Source organism: Mycothermus thermophilus (genome assembly GCF_041956435.1).
Source record: "Mycothermus thermophilus strain CBS 625.91 unplaced genomic scaffold VTJ04scaffold_1, whole genome shotgun sequence".
NCBI classification, from domain to species: domain Eukaryota; kingdom Fungi; phylum Ascomycota; class Sordariomycetes; order Sordariales; family Chaetomiaceae; genus Mycothermus; species Mycothermus thermophilus.
This window is the reverse complement of record NW_027191427.1, coordinates 3,357,092-3,372,004: the sequence shown is the minus strand read 5'-3', so window position 1 is coordinate 3,372,004 and position 14,913 is coordinate 3,357,092. Positions and strand designations below refer to the sequence as shown.

Sequence of the window (14,913 nt, the reverse complement as noted above, 5' to 3'; positions counted from 1 at the left end):
GTTTCTCCATGGTGGTGGCAGGCAAACTGCACTGCGAATCCAATCACAATCACAGGGTAGCTGATGGCAACACCAGCAGCACCAGACGTGCTTGGTGGAATACATAGGTTGCTCCTTTCTCGACTATCATTTACTTATCCTGGACGATGAGGAAGGCCCTCAAGAATCAGTCCCCCTTGAACAAGTGTCTCTCGGCATCTCGTACCTTCCATGAGAAACCTGGATTGTTGGTTGGCCTCCATCCCTGAAGCCTGTTCGTTCAAGGGCTTGCTCAACTTTGTGTTTTCCACAAATATTACAGCTTCGCAAACATCGGACTGCGATTATCAGGCTCCGATGCGAGGGAATCATACAAACAGGGCAACATTAGTCGCAGCGAGGAACAAACGAGTCAATTCAAGCCTTAATAAAATAATAAAAAGCAAAACTCCCAAATCCCACCGGCTTCCTCAAATCCTAACCTAACCAAACTCCTCCAGGACTCACACACACATTCTCTTTCTAGGGGTATCAGTCTGAGCCAATATTTCTTGTCAACTCATCTTCTCACATCCCTCTCGTCGTACGTCGTCGATCGCCTTATCGCCTTCGGCTGAGTCTTCGGAACGAACGGGTTCGACGAGCCCGCGTCAGAATACGTCCGCGGCAGTGGAACCCCAACGCGTCCAACTTTGATGTCAAAGTCCTTCGCGCTCCTCCTCTCCGACCGGTCATCCCGACGACTATCCTCATCTCTGATCCACTTCCGCTCCTCGTCCCTGCGCAACTCCTCACTCCGGATGCCAGCCCTCGAAGACCTCCCTGCGCCAGGAGAAGCAGCCCTCCTCCGCTCATACCCGTACGTCTCAGCCCCTGGGCCCAATCCAGAGCGACGGCCACAATACCGCTCGCCGCGGACATCATCCTCCTCGTCCCTGCTGACAACTGCGCGAGGACGACGAGATGGTGGAGCATCATCATCATCGTCATGATCATCGCCCACCCTCAACCGTCGTTCATCTCGCGCCGACTCCTCAGGACGAACGGGATCAACGCCAAGAACGCGGAGACGGGTGTACCCGTCCGCTCGGACCGTACGGACACCAGACCGGGCATGTCCCGTGGGGAGTTGAACGCGGAATGCAGAGTCTATGCGGCGAGGGGCGTCTGAGCTCCGCGTGATGACAACATCGTCATCGTACTCCCGGCGACGGGGTACCTCGGTCACGTACTCGCGGCGAGGAGCGGTGTCGGAACCGACAACGGGAGCCCTGTCGCTGGTGGGGATGTACTCCTTGCGGCGGGGATACCTATCCTCGTCCTCGAGACTGTGGCTCCTTCGGCGTGGCGGCTCGCGGTCAGGTGGATACTCCCGCAACTCTCGAGTCTCACGCGGGAGCTTGTAGTCTCGAAGATTATGTGGTTCACGATACCCCCGGTCATCACGGTAAATCCTCGCTCCCGAAACAGCGTACACATGCTCGGGACTCCGATGACGAGTCCTACGGGTGCGTTCCCGGCTGTTGCTTCGGCTGCGGCTGCGGCTCCGGTCTGTACTCCTGCTCCTCCGGCGGCGTTCCCAGTCACTGTGGTGGCTATGGTGATTGCGCTCAGAGCGAGAGTCGCGAGACCGGTCACTGCTCGGGCTCCTGCTGCTGCTCCGACTGCGGCCACGGTTACGGCGGCGGCGGGGGGCTGGGCTACGGCTTGAGCTCCGGGACGAGCTGCGATCAATGTGACGGCGACGGTTGTGGTGACGGCTGCTCCGTTTGTGACGGTTTTCGCGGCTGGAGGACCGGGACCGGGACCGGGATTCCGATCGAGACCGGTGCCTGGGCCTTGATGGTGACTGGTCACGAGGGTATTCGTGGGTTGCCCTAGGGGCCAGCTCTGGCTCAGCATTCCTCTCCGCATGGGTAGCCATCGCAACCCGGTTAGGAACATCCCCCTCACGCGGCTGGGGCCGAGCAGCAGCATACGCAGCATAAACTTGCTGCGAGCTCGGTTGCTGCTGTGGGGAGACTGGGTGCTGAGGCGGTCGAAGATCGAATTGCTGTGATCCACCGAGAGGATATTGGGGTTGCCTAGGTTCTGGTTGTTGCTGTGCAGCCACCGTCTGAGGCCACTGCCCAGGGCTGCTTTGTGGCATCTGAGTGACGCCTTGAGCAACACCTTGTGGCCTTCCTTGGATTACCCCTGGGGCATGTCCATGGCCAGCCGCGGGAGAAACCCCCTGGGCAGGAACTGCTTGTGGGTGCGGAGCCTGCTGGGCGGCATGAGGGGTATTGGCATTGGGAAGCTGATAGAAGAGCGGGTTAGCAGACTCAGGAGCTGGTCTCAATTGCGGCTGCTGCTGCTGCTGTTGATGATGAAACTGCGGCGGCTGCGGAGGCTGCGGAGGGTGCTGTTGCTGCTGTGGCTGTTGCTGTTGCTGGTATTGCTGCTGCCGCTGCTGCTGCATTTGTCCAGGAGGCAACCTTGGATCAACCGCCGCCGCCTGAGGACGGGGCTGTGGAACTGGGACTTGTCCACGCTGAGGCGGGCCCTGGCCGCTCGGTGCCGGAACTGGGATCTGAGGTGTCGAGTGCTGCGTTTGCCTGGGGTCTGCCTTGGGCAAGGGCACCGTTTTAGGAGCTCCCTGAGGAGCTGTGCCGATGGGCGGCGTCAGGTTATTGACAGGAAAGAAGGGCGGTTGCCTCTGAGCAGGCGGTGCTCCTTGTCGAGGTGTCGTGTGATTGTTCCCAGTTTGGGCTGGCCGGTTCTGAGCCGGTGCCGTGTTTGCCACAGGCTCCCGGTTCGGGGCGGCCGGCGGAGGGCCGTGAGCAGGCGGTGGTACAGGCCGGTTAGGGACAGTACCCTGATTGTTGGGTCGCGGCACCGGGCTGTTGTTGGGCTGATGCGTCTGTCCAGATTGGACAGGATCGGGTCCCTTCTGAGCCGGCGTTGGACCAGGTTGTGGCGGTGCCTTGGTGGCAGGCTTCGTGTTCGGCGCCGGCACTGCGGCCTGTTGCTTCGCCTGAGCCTGGGTTGGAGCTGGCACTGTATTAATCTGCCGCCTCCCTAGAGGACTTCGCTGCCTTTCCGTGGACCCGTGAGAATGAACATGTACCGGCTCCCTCTCCTGTGGTCGCCCAGAGTGCTTCGAGTTGTTAGGGGTTTTGTAACGTTCGGGGTCCTCGCGGGAACGAGATCTCCGTGCCGACATCTTGATGGGTTCATCAGAGAACTCGCTGGAAGGGGGGGTGATGTCGCTTACGACGTCGTCATCACTGAAGATTTCACCCTCGGATTCGATGGATTCATCCGAAGACGTCGGGCTCCGGGGACCACGTTGATGGATATGAACCGAGTGCCGACGAGTTCTCGGAAGAGTGCCGGGCCGTCGCTCAAGGCGTAGCCGATTGGACTTTTGGCCAGCAGGCTGAACGATAGCCACCCCAAGAGGCCGCGAATAAGCCGGACTTCCTGGTTCGGGGCTTGGCCCCCCAACCTCTGGATACCAGCCGGAAAAAGAGTTGTTCAGGGGCTGAGTGCCATAATAGCTTGGGTCCTGCGGCACAAGAGGTGGAGACTGGACATAGGCCGCTGCCTCCGCTTCCCTCCGCTGAAGGAGGTCAAGAGCCAAATACTCTGGTGGTGCCTGTCTGAAATAAGCCGTGATGCTCTTGAGCTCCCACTCCTCGGTAGTTTTTGTGGAGGAGGAGGAGGAGGAGGTAGTCCGGGTCCTCCCCTTTTTGCTGGACTGGTGCTTGCTTGACTCTTTGCGTGGCGTTTTGACAACCGTCACAAACTCGCCCGCGAACTGAACCAGATCGGTCTCGTAGGGCCAATGGTCTTCTTGTTCCCGAAGGTCCTCTAGAGCTTTTTTGAGCTGCCGTCGTTCTGGACCGGTGAGCTTCTTCCGCTTCTCCTCCAGCGGCTGCTCTTTCTCTAGCTGGCGCACCAGCTCGGCTACTTGAGCCTCGTCGATGTCTCTTTGGCGAACCTGCAACGCCTTCTCAAAAGGCTTGAGGCTTGGATCGCGGCCTGGGAAGTCCCTGTTGATCACGATGACGAAGTATCGTGCCAACTTCTCGGCAGCTTGTTGTGGCGTGGGAGCTGGTTTTTTCCGGACATCAGAAATCCGGACATCGCCAGCCGACTTCTCAGACTTGGTGGATGATGGCCATGAGCTTGTTGATGCAGCCCCGGGGTTGGCGCGGACGCTGCTATCACTTGGCAGCCATGTCTGGTCTGCGAGCAGCACACCCGGGGGAGGATGCGCTGGGGCAGGTTGGAATTGTGAATAGTACCCGTTTGACATGTTGAAGTCGGTGAAGGGAACAGGATGAAAGACAAGAATACGGTGTATGACTCAGAAGGAGTTGATGCCTCGTGGAGGCGTGAATGTGGTCGTCTGCCTGGGCAGTGAGGTTGTATCCTCTGATATATTGGGGTAGTGAGGAACTCGGTGAGGAAGAGTCAAAAGAGAAGTTTAGGTCGGTGTCTGTTATAGATCACAGAAACTGGGCAAAACTCGAAGGAGGAGGAGGCTCTTTATGCTTTGCCCGGCTTGTTGATGCTGAGTGAGATGGTGTGAAGCTGATCCAGGGCGGCTCAAGAAACACACGTATATATGCTCGCTTCTCCGCCGTAGCATGATATATGAGAGGCCATGATGCCAGAGGGGGTGTATTGGAGACGCACAAGATTACATTACGTACACGCCATCATTCGGGTTCCTGCGAATACATAGGAAACACATCGCATCAAGGTGTGGTTGCTTGACGATACACCATGCCGACCCATGCTATACAACCGGGCATCCCGTCGTCTGCTCTATGGCCGCCCTGCATAATACTGGCTGATTCCCATTCCAATGGAACTCTATCCTGTCCGAATTCGACAGCCCGAACGATGAGTGGTCGACCGAACGTTGTATAGGGGGGTGGTGCGCGCACGACTGAACCGGGCCAACTATCACAGCTGAAGAACTGGGTAAGGCGTCGTCCTCTCTGTCTTCGGGCAAAGACAAGGCAGCCGGGAAGCTCTGCCATTACGTGGAGACATACAACTTGTGCAGATTCCATGCCCTTTCTTGCAGACCGGGCAATTTGCCCATCCAGAGTCGACTACACCCCCCTCCGTTCCCGATCAGTCCATAGAGGCTCATAGAAGTCAACTTCGGAATCTAGACCCCGACGGTTGGAAAGAGTTCCAGGGCCTTCTTGAGGCTCTGCGCCTCCCATGACAGGCATAAGGTAAGCCTCTGGTATGCGATAATACCTCATGCGGGCAACCACGTTACTACCCCACCCCCGCATTATTGGACAAAGCTCAAGAGAATCAACGAAGACATCTTTTCGCAAGCTGCAAGCTGATGTCACCACTCTGGCTTCTCTGTTATTATGTCAAGAGACGGTATTTCTAGGCCTTGACAACTTTTCTGGTTCAGAATCATACAGAACGATTCGTGCAGCGAACAGAGCATTGTGAGCAGCCTGGTTGTAATCTGCAGCTCGATGATGGCGCTTCGTCAGACGATGCGGCTCTGTCAGTAGGCAACGCCTTCCGCAACATGACACGTTTATGGCTCTCATGTGGTGAATAATAATGAATGCGACACAGAGCTGTGTTGAACAAGGCGTATGTGCTAGAGGTTTTTGGAATCGGGTTTCAAGAGCTGAGGTCGGTATGTAGGTGCCTATCGGCGACCTAGGCCAGCGAGCTACCCCTCCCCTCCGGCCGTCTCGTGGAAGCACACCAACTGAACTCGCTCGATCCGGAAGTTCGGCGATCTGTTTCATCTTCAACGGAAGGTCCAAATAAGGTGTGTCCCAAGGTGAGGCAATGGTGGAGGGATCGGTCCTGTGAAGCTAGTCCAATCGTTCAGTCGCCCCGGATGCCCTGAAAATGCATACCTTGGAGGCCTTTGTGATACACAACAGTCGTCACCGAAATTGCCAGCGTGGGCTCGGCATCTTGGATCCTGTTTTGTGTTATTTCCCTCTCTCCCCCTTTTCTTGACCAATCGGCATCACCGCCTCCTCCTGAATTCATGCTGGCTGCTTCTTTACCTCTCTTCTACCTCGTTCCGATTCGACTACTTCGGTTCGGTCGTGCGATATCGTTCGAATACTTACTGCGAAGTACGCCTTTTGTGGTATTACTCGACAGACTGCCTCCACGCGGCTCCTCTCTCATGATTACGCCCGAATCTCCAGCAGACCCTCTGAGATGCAAGCTACTGCAAGACGGATGCGTGCAGGAAGTCTTTTTCCTCTGACCAATTTTGCAGGCGCAAGACGCCCTGTTAGAGTGTGCATCCAAACATCTGACGCACTGTAAGGTAGTCTTACACAGTCAAACTTGGCGCCTGAGCATCCCACCGACGGGCAACCGGCACATCACAGGAACCTGTGGGGAAACACGCCCGGCCCTGGTCAAAGTTTAGTTTCGGGAACAAAGTACCGACGCTTCCCCGGAGGGAGAACAGGGAGTGTACAGAGCCGCATCTTGTCCTGAGTGGCGACAAGCTTGGTACCTATCAGGTATCAAGGCCACGACATTCGGTGATATGAGAGGCCGGTCTGCTGAGCCTCATTGGATCCGATCTGGACATGGATGTGCTGTGTGAACCGTCTGGGCTGCATGGCCAAGCTGGCTCCAACTGAAAGGATGCCGGCTCGTGCCTCCGATGCCTCCGGTGCCCGATTTGTACCGGGCGAGTCCTAGTAGTCGATCACTCTACCACCGAGCCGCATTCGACTGTGGGCCTCAACCAGCTCTCACCGGACCCGGCATGCCGTGCTGTGGCCGGCCTCCGATGCCTTCATCGTCGGACAGCTGGACTCAACAGTCCGGAGCCTGACCCGGACATTCTTTTGGTAATAAATACAGCAGCCCAACGCCAACGCATGTATGTCGATGGATCAAACACACCGACCCAACCTCAGGTAGGTGATATTTGGAGACTCTGAAATCCAATATCCAGCTGTCTCAGTCGCCTCAATAGCAACGTGGCAGTTTAAGCCGCGCCGTCAAACATCTTCGTCAATGCTGTGAGATGTGACGATGAGACAAGGTTGGAGGCGATTAGTGAGTTGGCAGACCCAAAACACACCAGAGCGGTCAGGAATATGAGGCTCTTCTCTGTGGTTCTGGGGTGAATCTGCGGCACCCAGAGACGACCTATCCAAAGGTTCGAAATATGGTGACATCTGGGCACAACAGTATGCAGGACAAGCTCCTCGATCTCGTTGCTGTCTCGTTTTACAATCTGTCGAGATCGAGGGAACAAGATTGCTGTGCAAGTTAGGCGGCGGCGGTAACACAAACCAGGAGCGGTCCTTATCACCCTCCGGTTGATTGCGCCGATACATTCCACTGTCACTCAGCACAACAGGGTATCGGCGAGGAGATAAGGAATCGGCACTGAGGGACGTTGTATCTTGATCAATTCCCGCAACAGATCGTGCGACTTCCTCTCGGCTGAGTTTTCATGCTCGGGGAGATTTTTGCTATCTCATCCTGCTCTTGGTGGTCCCCCAATGCGCTGGGAGATAGGTGCCCCGCCCTCAGCCATGCGGCTACGTGCAGGACCGATGACATCACCGCCACCGCCCTGATTGCCACAGATTCAGCTTCCATGTTGAGGTACAGTCCCGGGCTCATCATATGATGACATGTGCAGGAAACAATGGGTCGAATCCTCGGTCAATTGAAGCAGAGTTGTAAGTTTGATAGCCATTGAAGACACAGGCCAGCCGAGGCGATTTGAGAGGTTTCAGGGGCTCAGATCGAAGCCAACATCACACCCAGACACAAGCCTCGGGATGAGACATGGACCTGGCGAAGGGCCTGTTGATGGCAGCTTGCCATCCCGCGGCTTGGCGCCTGCGGTGCGAATGTGTTGCTAAGGAGAGAACATCGTCGAAAACATGAGAAGATGAGATGAACGTCGGTGCTTTCCGGGTCTTGGCGGCTCCACGGCCCTCGGCGGCCGGACATTCCGACAGAAGGGCCTCGGGATCAAGCACATGCATCACAGCGCCGGAAGCCCCAGCAAACCAAAGTAGATTTTCCTGCCGGGGAGATGCGACAAGAATAGCAGGCGGTATCTCGATGTGCCAGCCCATGACGCAAGGGTTGTGTCAAACGAGCCAACAGAATCGTAGAGAAATGCCCAGTTGATCAGCCAGGGCGGCCTCGAAAAAACGAAACATCAAAGAAGAGGAAAATCAAGATCGGGGTTCGGTCAGGCGTTCGGACGAGACTCCGTCCCTGTGCACGAGGAAATGGACAAAGGAGGATTGCATCGGCTCAGCAGAAGACATTTCTGCTCGTATAAAGGAGGAAGGGGCCCTCTTCTGAAGTCGCTGCTTCCCGACACTCATAGCATCATCATTCCTGCATCATCTCGGCATATTCCTCTTGCTTCGACCTGTCTCTCTCCTGTCGTCCCAGCCAGCCAGCGTCCGTCTCCGCCACCGCTTGCCGTCTTCTGGCCCACCGGATCTCGTTCCCACTCACACCGAACTGCCCCGGTCCACTCAGCACGCTGCACGTTCCAGGTCCAACGTCTGCCAACGCCTGAACCTTGTCATCCATTGTGCCGGACCCGCCTGCCCCAACAACCTCAACGTCCTCGAAACTTCTGTCTTCTTGCTGCCTCTAGGCCAACTCCAACACAACAAAGGCACCAGACTCCAACGCCCACCTCCATACACACTTTCGCAGCTCTCTCATCAACCCTCGCCACCTGTCCGGCACTACCCCGCCGTTCCTCTTCCACAATGGCTCAGACAGTTACATCCTCAGATGCCCCGCGCCGCAAGCACAAGGTGACGGTCATCGGGTCCGGCAACTGGGGCACCACCGTCGCGAAGCTCGTCGCCGAGAACACAAGGCAACATCCTGATATCTTCGAGGAGGAGGTACAGATGTGGGTGTATGAGGAGCAGGTCACCATCCCTCCAACATCACCCCACTACGACCCCTCCGTCGGCGATAAGCCTCAAAAACTCACCCACATCATCAACACCTACCACGAGAACGTCAAGTACCTGCCCAAGATCAAACTGCCCACCAACGTCATTGCCAACCCGTCCCTGGTCGACGCCGTCAAAGACTCATCAATTCTCATTTTCAACCTCCCGCACGAGTTCATCGGCAATGTCTGCCGTCAGATCAAGGGCAAAATCCTTCCTTATGCCCGCGGCATCAGCTGCATCAAGGGCGTCACCGTGACCGAGGACAAGGTCGAGCTGATCTGCGAGTACATTGGCGAGACGCTGGGCATCTACTGCGGTGCCCTGAGCGGCGCCAACATTGCCAACGAGATCGCCAACGAACTGTGGTGCGAGACCACCATCGCTTACAACACCCCGCCATGCGACAAACGCGACGACAACGGTGCTCCGGCCGACGGCTGCTTCTCCCAGCCCTACCTCGACGCCCGGGGCCAGGTCTGCAAGGTCCAGCTCACCCCCGTGCCTGTCGAGTACCCGCCGGTTGGGCATGACGTTCTGCACAAGCTCTTCGACCGTCCGTACTTCACCGTGACCATGGTGTCGGACGTGGTCGGCGTGTCGCTGGCCGGCGCGCTCAAGAACATCGTGGCGCTGGCGTGCGGCTTCATCGAGGGTCACGGGTGGAATATGACGGCCAAGACGGCCGTCATGCGCCGAGGCATGCTTGAGACCATCCAGTTCTGCCAGGACTGGTTCCCCGAAACCATCCGCGAGATGACCTTCTGGGAGAGCGCCGGGTGGAGCGACATGATTGTCAGCTGCACGTCGGCCCGCAACTGGCGGTATTCGAAGCTGGCCGCCGAGCGCGGAGTGTCGCTCTACGAGATTGAGCGGACCGAGCTCAACGGCCAGAAGCTGCAAGGTATTTCGACCACGAAGGAGGTCATGAGTTTCCTGAGGAAGAGGGGCGTCGAGGACAGGTATCCTCTGTTCAAGGCAGTTGAGGGCATCGTGGATGGCACGTTTGCGGTGGAGGAAATCCCGACGTTGTTCAGGCGGTAGATCTAGCTAGGCAGGGGCCGGGGTAGACAAAATTGGTAGAGGACGGCATATGGCGGTAGACGGGACGGAAACAACAAGCATTTTTCGCAATGGCGGCACATTGTCCTACGCGGGACCCGCCGGTTATAGTAATGATACATTGTTGCTGTCTAGAGAGTTACACTTGTTTCTGAGCATGGCTGTGATCCGGAACCTCAAGGCCTCAGGTATAAAATACATGGGAGTACAGGTCAATTGAAATCCAGGTATCCAAGTAACTTGACTATGCTCTTGCGTTCCATATCTCCGTCAGGCTTAGATTCTTCCCCTTCCCTCTCTTATCCTATTTTTAATACCCGTTACTCAACAATGGCATTTTCTCCTCGTCCTCCACTTCCTCCATCCCCCTCAATCCGCTAACAAAACTTCCTCTCCTTGCCTTCTTTCCGCCTTCAACAACTTCCCAGCCATCACCAACCCCATTCTCCTTCTTCTTCTCCGACTCCTCATCCTCCTCCTCAACAGATCTCTCTCCATCCCCAAATAATCTCTTGCCTACCAGATCATAGCTCGTCCAGATCAAATTAAACAACGCCGTCGACGCCGCGACAAGCCAGCCGGGCGACTTGCCCTTGTCATCGGCAAACACCCTCGCCCCGAGCATCACCGACACGAGCGGCGGCAGCCAGAACCCGAGGAAGAACACCTGCCCCAACTTCTGGCGGCGCGTCGTCGCCCGGTACGGGCGCAGCGCGTCGAGGTAGGCCCGGTAATCCGCCGGCAAATCGTGCTCACGCGCGCCGGTGCGGAGGAGGTTGAGGTAGCGCAGGGAAGGCTGGGCGTGGGTGCCTTCGGGCCGGCGGGCGGGGAGGAAGAGGCGGCGGAGGAAGGAGGGGAGGAAGGACCATGTGGAAGAGGAGGAGGATTGGGAGTCAGAGTCGGGTGGTAGACGAGGCGCGTACAGGGTGTGCGCGAGGAAGGGGGTGGGTGGATAGGTGGGTTGCTGCTCGGGGACGTGGATGGTCGGGGGTAAGGCGAAGCAGGGGACAAGGATCTCGTGGTAGCTGGCTCCGCCACCCTCTGTGGCTACGATGCGCGCGTAGTCGTCGGGTGTGACCTCGTAGACGACGCCGTAGAGGCCTTTGGTCCAGACCGGGTCGCGGGTTTTGTTGTTGGCTGTGGGGATGCCATCCTCGTGGTCGTCCGGGCGAGGTCGTCCGGGAAGAACACCACCAGGTGGTGGCATCTCGGGAGGGTTGAAAGGTGGTTTCTTGCCGGGGATCTTGCGCATGGCTGTGTTCGCGAAGCACGGCTCTCGGTAGGGGACGCCAGGGAGGTCAAAGGTTAGGTCGAGCGATGGCGCTGACACGTTGATCTGGCTCAGGGGCCGGATGCCGCGCATGCCGAGAAAAGTCTCTGCCGCCATGTTGGAGCCGTAGGCAAGGTACAGGACTGTCTTTGGTTTTTCTGCCAGCGCATCTCGTTGGAAGTCACTTGCGCGGACGGGTTCCGTCGGGAACGGAGTCGGGGCGACATCGGGCTCAAGAAGGCGGGATGCTGGGGTGGGTGGAATACTCGAAATCGGCGGGTACTTGGGCTTCGCAGGCTTCGGACGCGACGCCCACGACCAGAGGATTTGGACGTGTTTGAGACTCCAAACTGCCGTGTCGTCTTTGGAATTGGAACCGGACTCTTGGCCCGGCGCCGGAACGAGTGGGGCCGTGGTTTCGGGGACGGACATGCTTCCGGAACGGAGGTGTTACGGTGGTAGGGTCCGGAAATGTAGGTGGTTCGTGGTCGCAATCCCGGTGCAGAATTGCGAAATCTCGGGGGCTTAAGTACTTCTCGGCTTGCTCCTGGTCAGCAAGTTCGCCGGACTTCGCGGACCATCGATGCCCAGACCCCTAGCGCGGCTCGGTGCGAGTCCGAGCCGGTGGGTCCAAGAATCCCTCCGCTGTTGTCCCGTGTCCGACGTCATGACGGGAGACGGAACAACACATGACCAATCCAACCCCAAAAACCGTCTCCGGAGAGAGTTGTGTGCCACGTACGTATATGTCATAGCCCCCTAAGGCTCATGCACTTTGGCGTAATAAAAGAGCCAGTAATGTCTTCCCCGTGGAGTTGAAAGCCTTCATGCTAGAGGATGCGCCAAAACCTAGGCACCTTAGACAAACTCTCTCCCGAGTCCAAGGCTCTTGCCAGGCTAGTAGTGAATAATGGGCACGGGGCAGCCCGAGTGTTCCTACCTATGCTTCTGACGCTTGAGGAAGGGGTTGAGGAAGCACCTTCCCAATAATCCTCTTCGACAGTTTTGCTGCCTGGACTGATGGTCTCAGAGATGGAAAGTGCACCCGGTGAAAAACTTTGCATCGATGGATCTCCTCTGGCATGGACAAGGAGTCCTTCTTTCGATGTTCACAAGCTTCAGTCCAGTCAGCTTACCTTAATTCCCTGATCACGTCAGCACCTATATGGATCTGATTTCCATACCCCAGATTGTTCATTCCCAGGCTCACTCCGATATCTTTCATGCTTCTTTATGTAACTGGAACAACTGTTTCTCCCATCTTTCCACCCTCATTCTAGTGAACCGCCATGGAGAGTCGCCAATCGTCTCAGTCAGCCATGGGAGATCACTTTCGAGCAGACTTGGCCGAAATCTGGAGTGCGTATGAGATGGAGCCCCTGGACTCCACTCGAGCTCCTTCGGTTTCTGCTGTCAGCAACATGCTTGACGAGGAATACATCCCTACTCCAGGGCACCATTTGGAGAAGGAACAGCACAACGACTTGTTGGCCGACCTGCTTGGAGATGTGGTGGAAACATCGCCCACTCAGACCAGAGGGCGCTTTGGAAGGCCCGTTGTCCAAGCCAAGTCCGGAGACAATGCCAGCACTCTGAAAGACGAGACCATAAGCTCTAGGTTCAGAGAAAGAATCCCTGGCCAGCACAAGGACTCTGTCAGTCCATCAGTGGAACAACAAGACCTTGCCAACGGTAACGGTCCCAGGAACTCTACGTCAACCGCGAAGAAGCGCAAACGCCAGAATGAACCCTCTGAAGCTGCTGGAGCAACTGAGGCAACTACTCCTCCCGCACCACGCCGAAAGCCTCAAATGAAAAACAAGGGGCCTGCCAAGACGCAAGGGAGAGCAAAGTCCAGCGTGGAGAAACCGACAAACCTGGGTGGACGACGCCGGAAGCGCAATGACGATGAGTCCGCATTTGAGCTGAGCAATCACACGGATCAAGATGAGGTTAAGCCGAAGAGCAATCAGCAACAGCAGCCATCTCCCAAGAATCTGGCCCAGTCCAAGTCCAATGGCCACGTTAACGACTCTGATGTCCCCCATCCCGGCCCCCGACCCAAGCAGAGTCGCGTACCAAAGAAGCCCCGACTCGACATAGTCATGCAGCCAGAGAGTGTCGAGGTCGTCGACAAGCATTCACTTTATCCCTCCAACCTAGCACCTGAGGAGCCGGTTGCCACTGCAGGACATGCCAGCACTCGAGATGAAAACATGTCTGATGCAGCATCAAACATTCACGTTCAACCGGAGAACCAAGGAAAAACGACCTCCCAACGGCTTGAAACGCCAGAGGTATTTCCGGATCCCCACACTCGCCTTTCAGAGCCAGTCCTGCCGCATGAGTCCTTCACATCGGCTCACCCTGTCGCTGTCTCGCCTCCCCAAGCTCCAGACACTAGTGTTCAACTGGTTGAACGTTCGTCGCCAATGTTTGTTGATCGAAACGAAGACAGCCTGGTCCCCAGCAGTGTTCCCGACATTGAGATCCAAACCAAAGTGCACACACCAGACAAGCAACCATCACTTCGATCCCAACGGGACTTACGGTGCACAACACCCCCTTTCTGTCAACCTGGCCTCACAATTGGTGCCCCTGGACCGAGTCAACAACATCGCACTGGCGGCTATCAGCCAGAATACATCCAGGATCCGTTCTTCCCTACACAGCCGCCTCGAACTGCTGTGTCTAAATCACTTTCTCAGAAACAGCAAGCTTGCCCCGAAGATGGTGGACTGAACCCTGAAGATGTCTGGAAGGACGCGGTTGAGGACGACGATCCTCCCGCTGTCTTGCTTCGGTTTGCCAAGGTTGACCTTCACGCTCATAACGGAAAGATGTGCTTTGCTGACATGCATCCTTCTTAGTTGCTGCACCGTTCCCTGAAGGACAAAACTGATGTAATTCGCGACATTGTGGCCGACTACCGAGAAAACTCAACAAAGCTGATCGAGAATCTGGTCTTACGACATGCTCACGAAAGGACTATCGTCTCAACTGCGCTGCGGCGGGCTTCTCAGATTCTCTTCTCCGCCTTCTCCAGCGCTAAACATGACCTGGCGGTCTTCGTCGGAAATATGAAGGGCATGGATATCGCCTATGCTGCAGATCAACTCATGCGACCTGCACTGACTCAGAGGCTCGATGGTATTGCCAAGGCCACTCGCGCGAGACTGCACGACCATGATATAACCCATTCTGTGGGCGACGAAGGGCCCGGCGTCAATGGTTCTGGAGTTTTGAATGATCTTGAGAAGTCCTACCAGTTGCGGCTCATGAAGTCTCTCCAGGGGCCGGACGACCAATCTGTGATTGGGGACACTTTGGAGAAGCTCAACCCTGAAGTGGAGCAATTCATCCAGGAGTGTCTTCATGGTCAAATCAAGACCGTTCCGATAAAGACGGCGGAGGAATCCCCGAAGCGGTCGTCCAAAAGGGTCCGGAACCCTGACGACGCCCTGGAGGTGTTGCTGGATGGAATCATTGGTTCTCTGAATGGAGCTGGGGAGAATGATTCGCGGAGGGCTGACCAGGACGCTTGATAGTGAACGAGGTCTTGGGTGAATGTATCGTTGCTACGTTGGGTCGAAATGAGGTCCGTTGCTGGTTGTCAAGGAAAAGTGGCATTTA

At 56.5% G+C, this 14,913-nt stretch overlaps 4 protein-coding genes across 4 annotated transcripts; 2 read left to right on the top strand and 2 right to left on the bottom strand.

Moving 5' to 3' along the window:
* Nucleotides 1–538: 538 nt before the first annotated feature.
* VTJ04DRAFT_1245 (uncharacterized protein) lies at nucleotides 539–4,282 on the bottom strand (the record flags this gene model as incomplete). Its single annotated transcript, XM_069358912.1, has 1 exon — nucleotides 539–4,282. One exon carries the CDS (start codon nucleotides 4,280–4,282, stop codon nucleotides 539–541), a length of 3,744 nt encoding a protein of 1,247 aa, XP_069223854.1.
* Nucleotides 4,283–8,753: 4,471 nt separating this feature from the next.
* Nucleotides 8,754–9,992, top strand: VTJ04DRAFT_1244 (uncharacterized protein; the record flags this gene model as incomplete). The annotated part of the gene is made up of 1 exon (XM_069358911.1): nucleotides 8,754–9,992. One exon carries the CDS (start codon nucleotides 8,754–8,756, stop codon nucleotides 9,990–9,992), a length of 1,239 nt encoding a protein of 412 aa, XP_069223853.1.
* A 328-nt stretch (nucleotides 9,993–10,320) lies between these two features.
* On the bottom strand, nucleotides 10,321–11,712 carry VTJ04DRAFT_1243 (uncharacterized protein; the record flags this gene model as incomplete). The annotated part of the gene is made up of 1 exon (XM_069358910.1): nucleotides 10,321–11,712. The coding sequence occupies one exon, from the start codon at nucleotides 11,710–11,712 to the stop codon at nucleotides 10,321–10,323; it is 1,392 nt and encodes a 463-aa protein (XP_069223852.1).
* Nucleotides 11,713–12,599: 887 nt separating this feature from the next.
* On the top strand, nucleotides 12,600–14,825 carry VTJ04DRAFT_1242 (uncharacterized protein; the record flags this gene model as incomplete). Its single annotated transcript, XM_069358909.1, has 3 exons — nucleotides 12,600–13,355; nucleotides 13,444–13,701; nucleotides 14,151–14,825. 3 exons carry the CDS (start codon nucleotides 12,600–12,602, stop codon nucleotides 14,823–14,825), a joined length of 1,689 nt encoding a protein of 562 aa, XP_069223851.1.
* Between the last annotated feature and the right edge of the window lie 88 nt (nucleotides 14,826–14,913).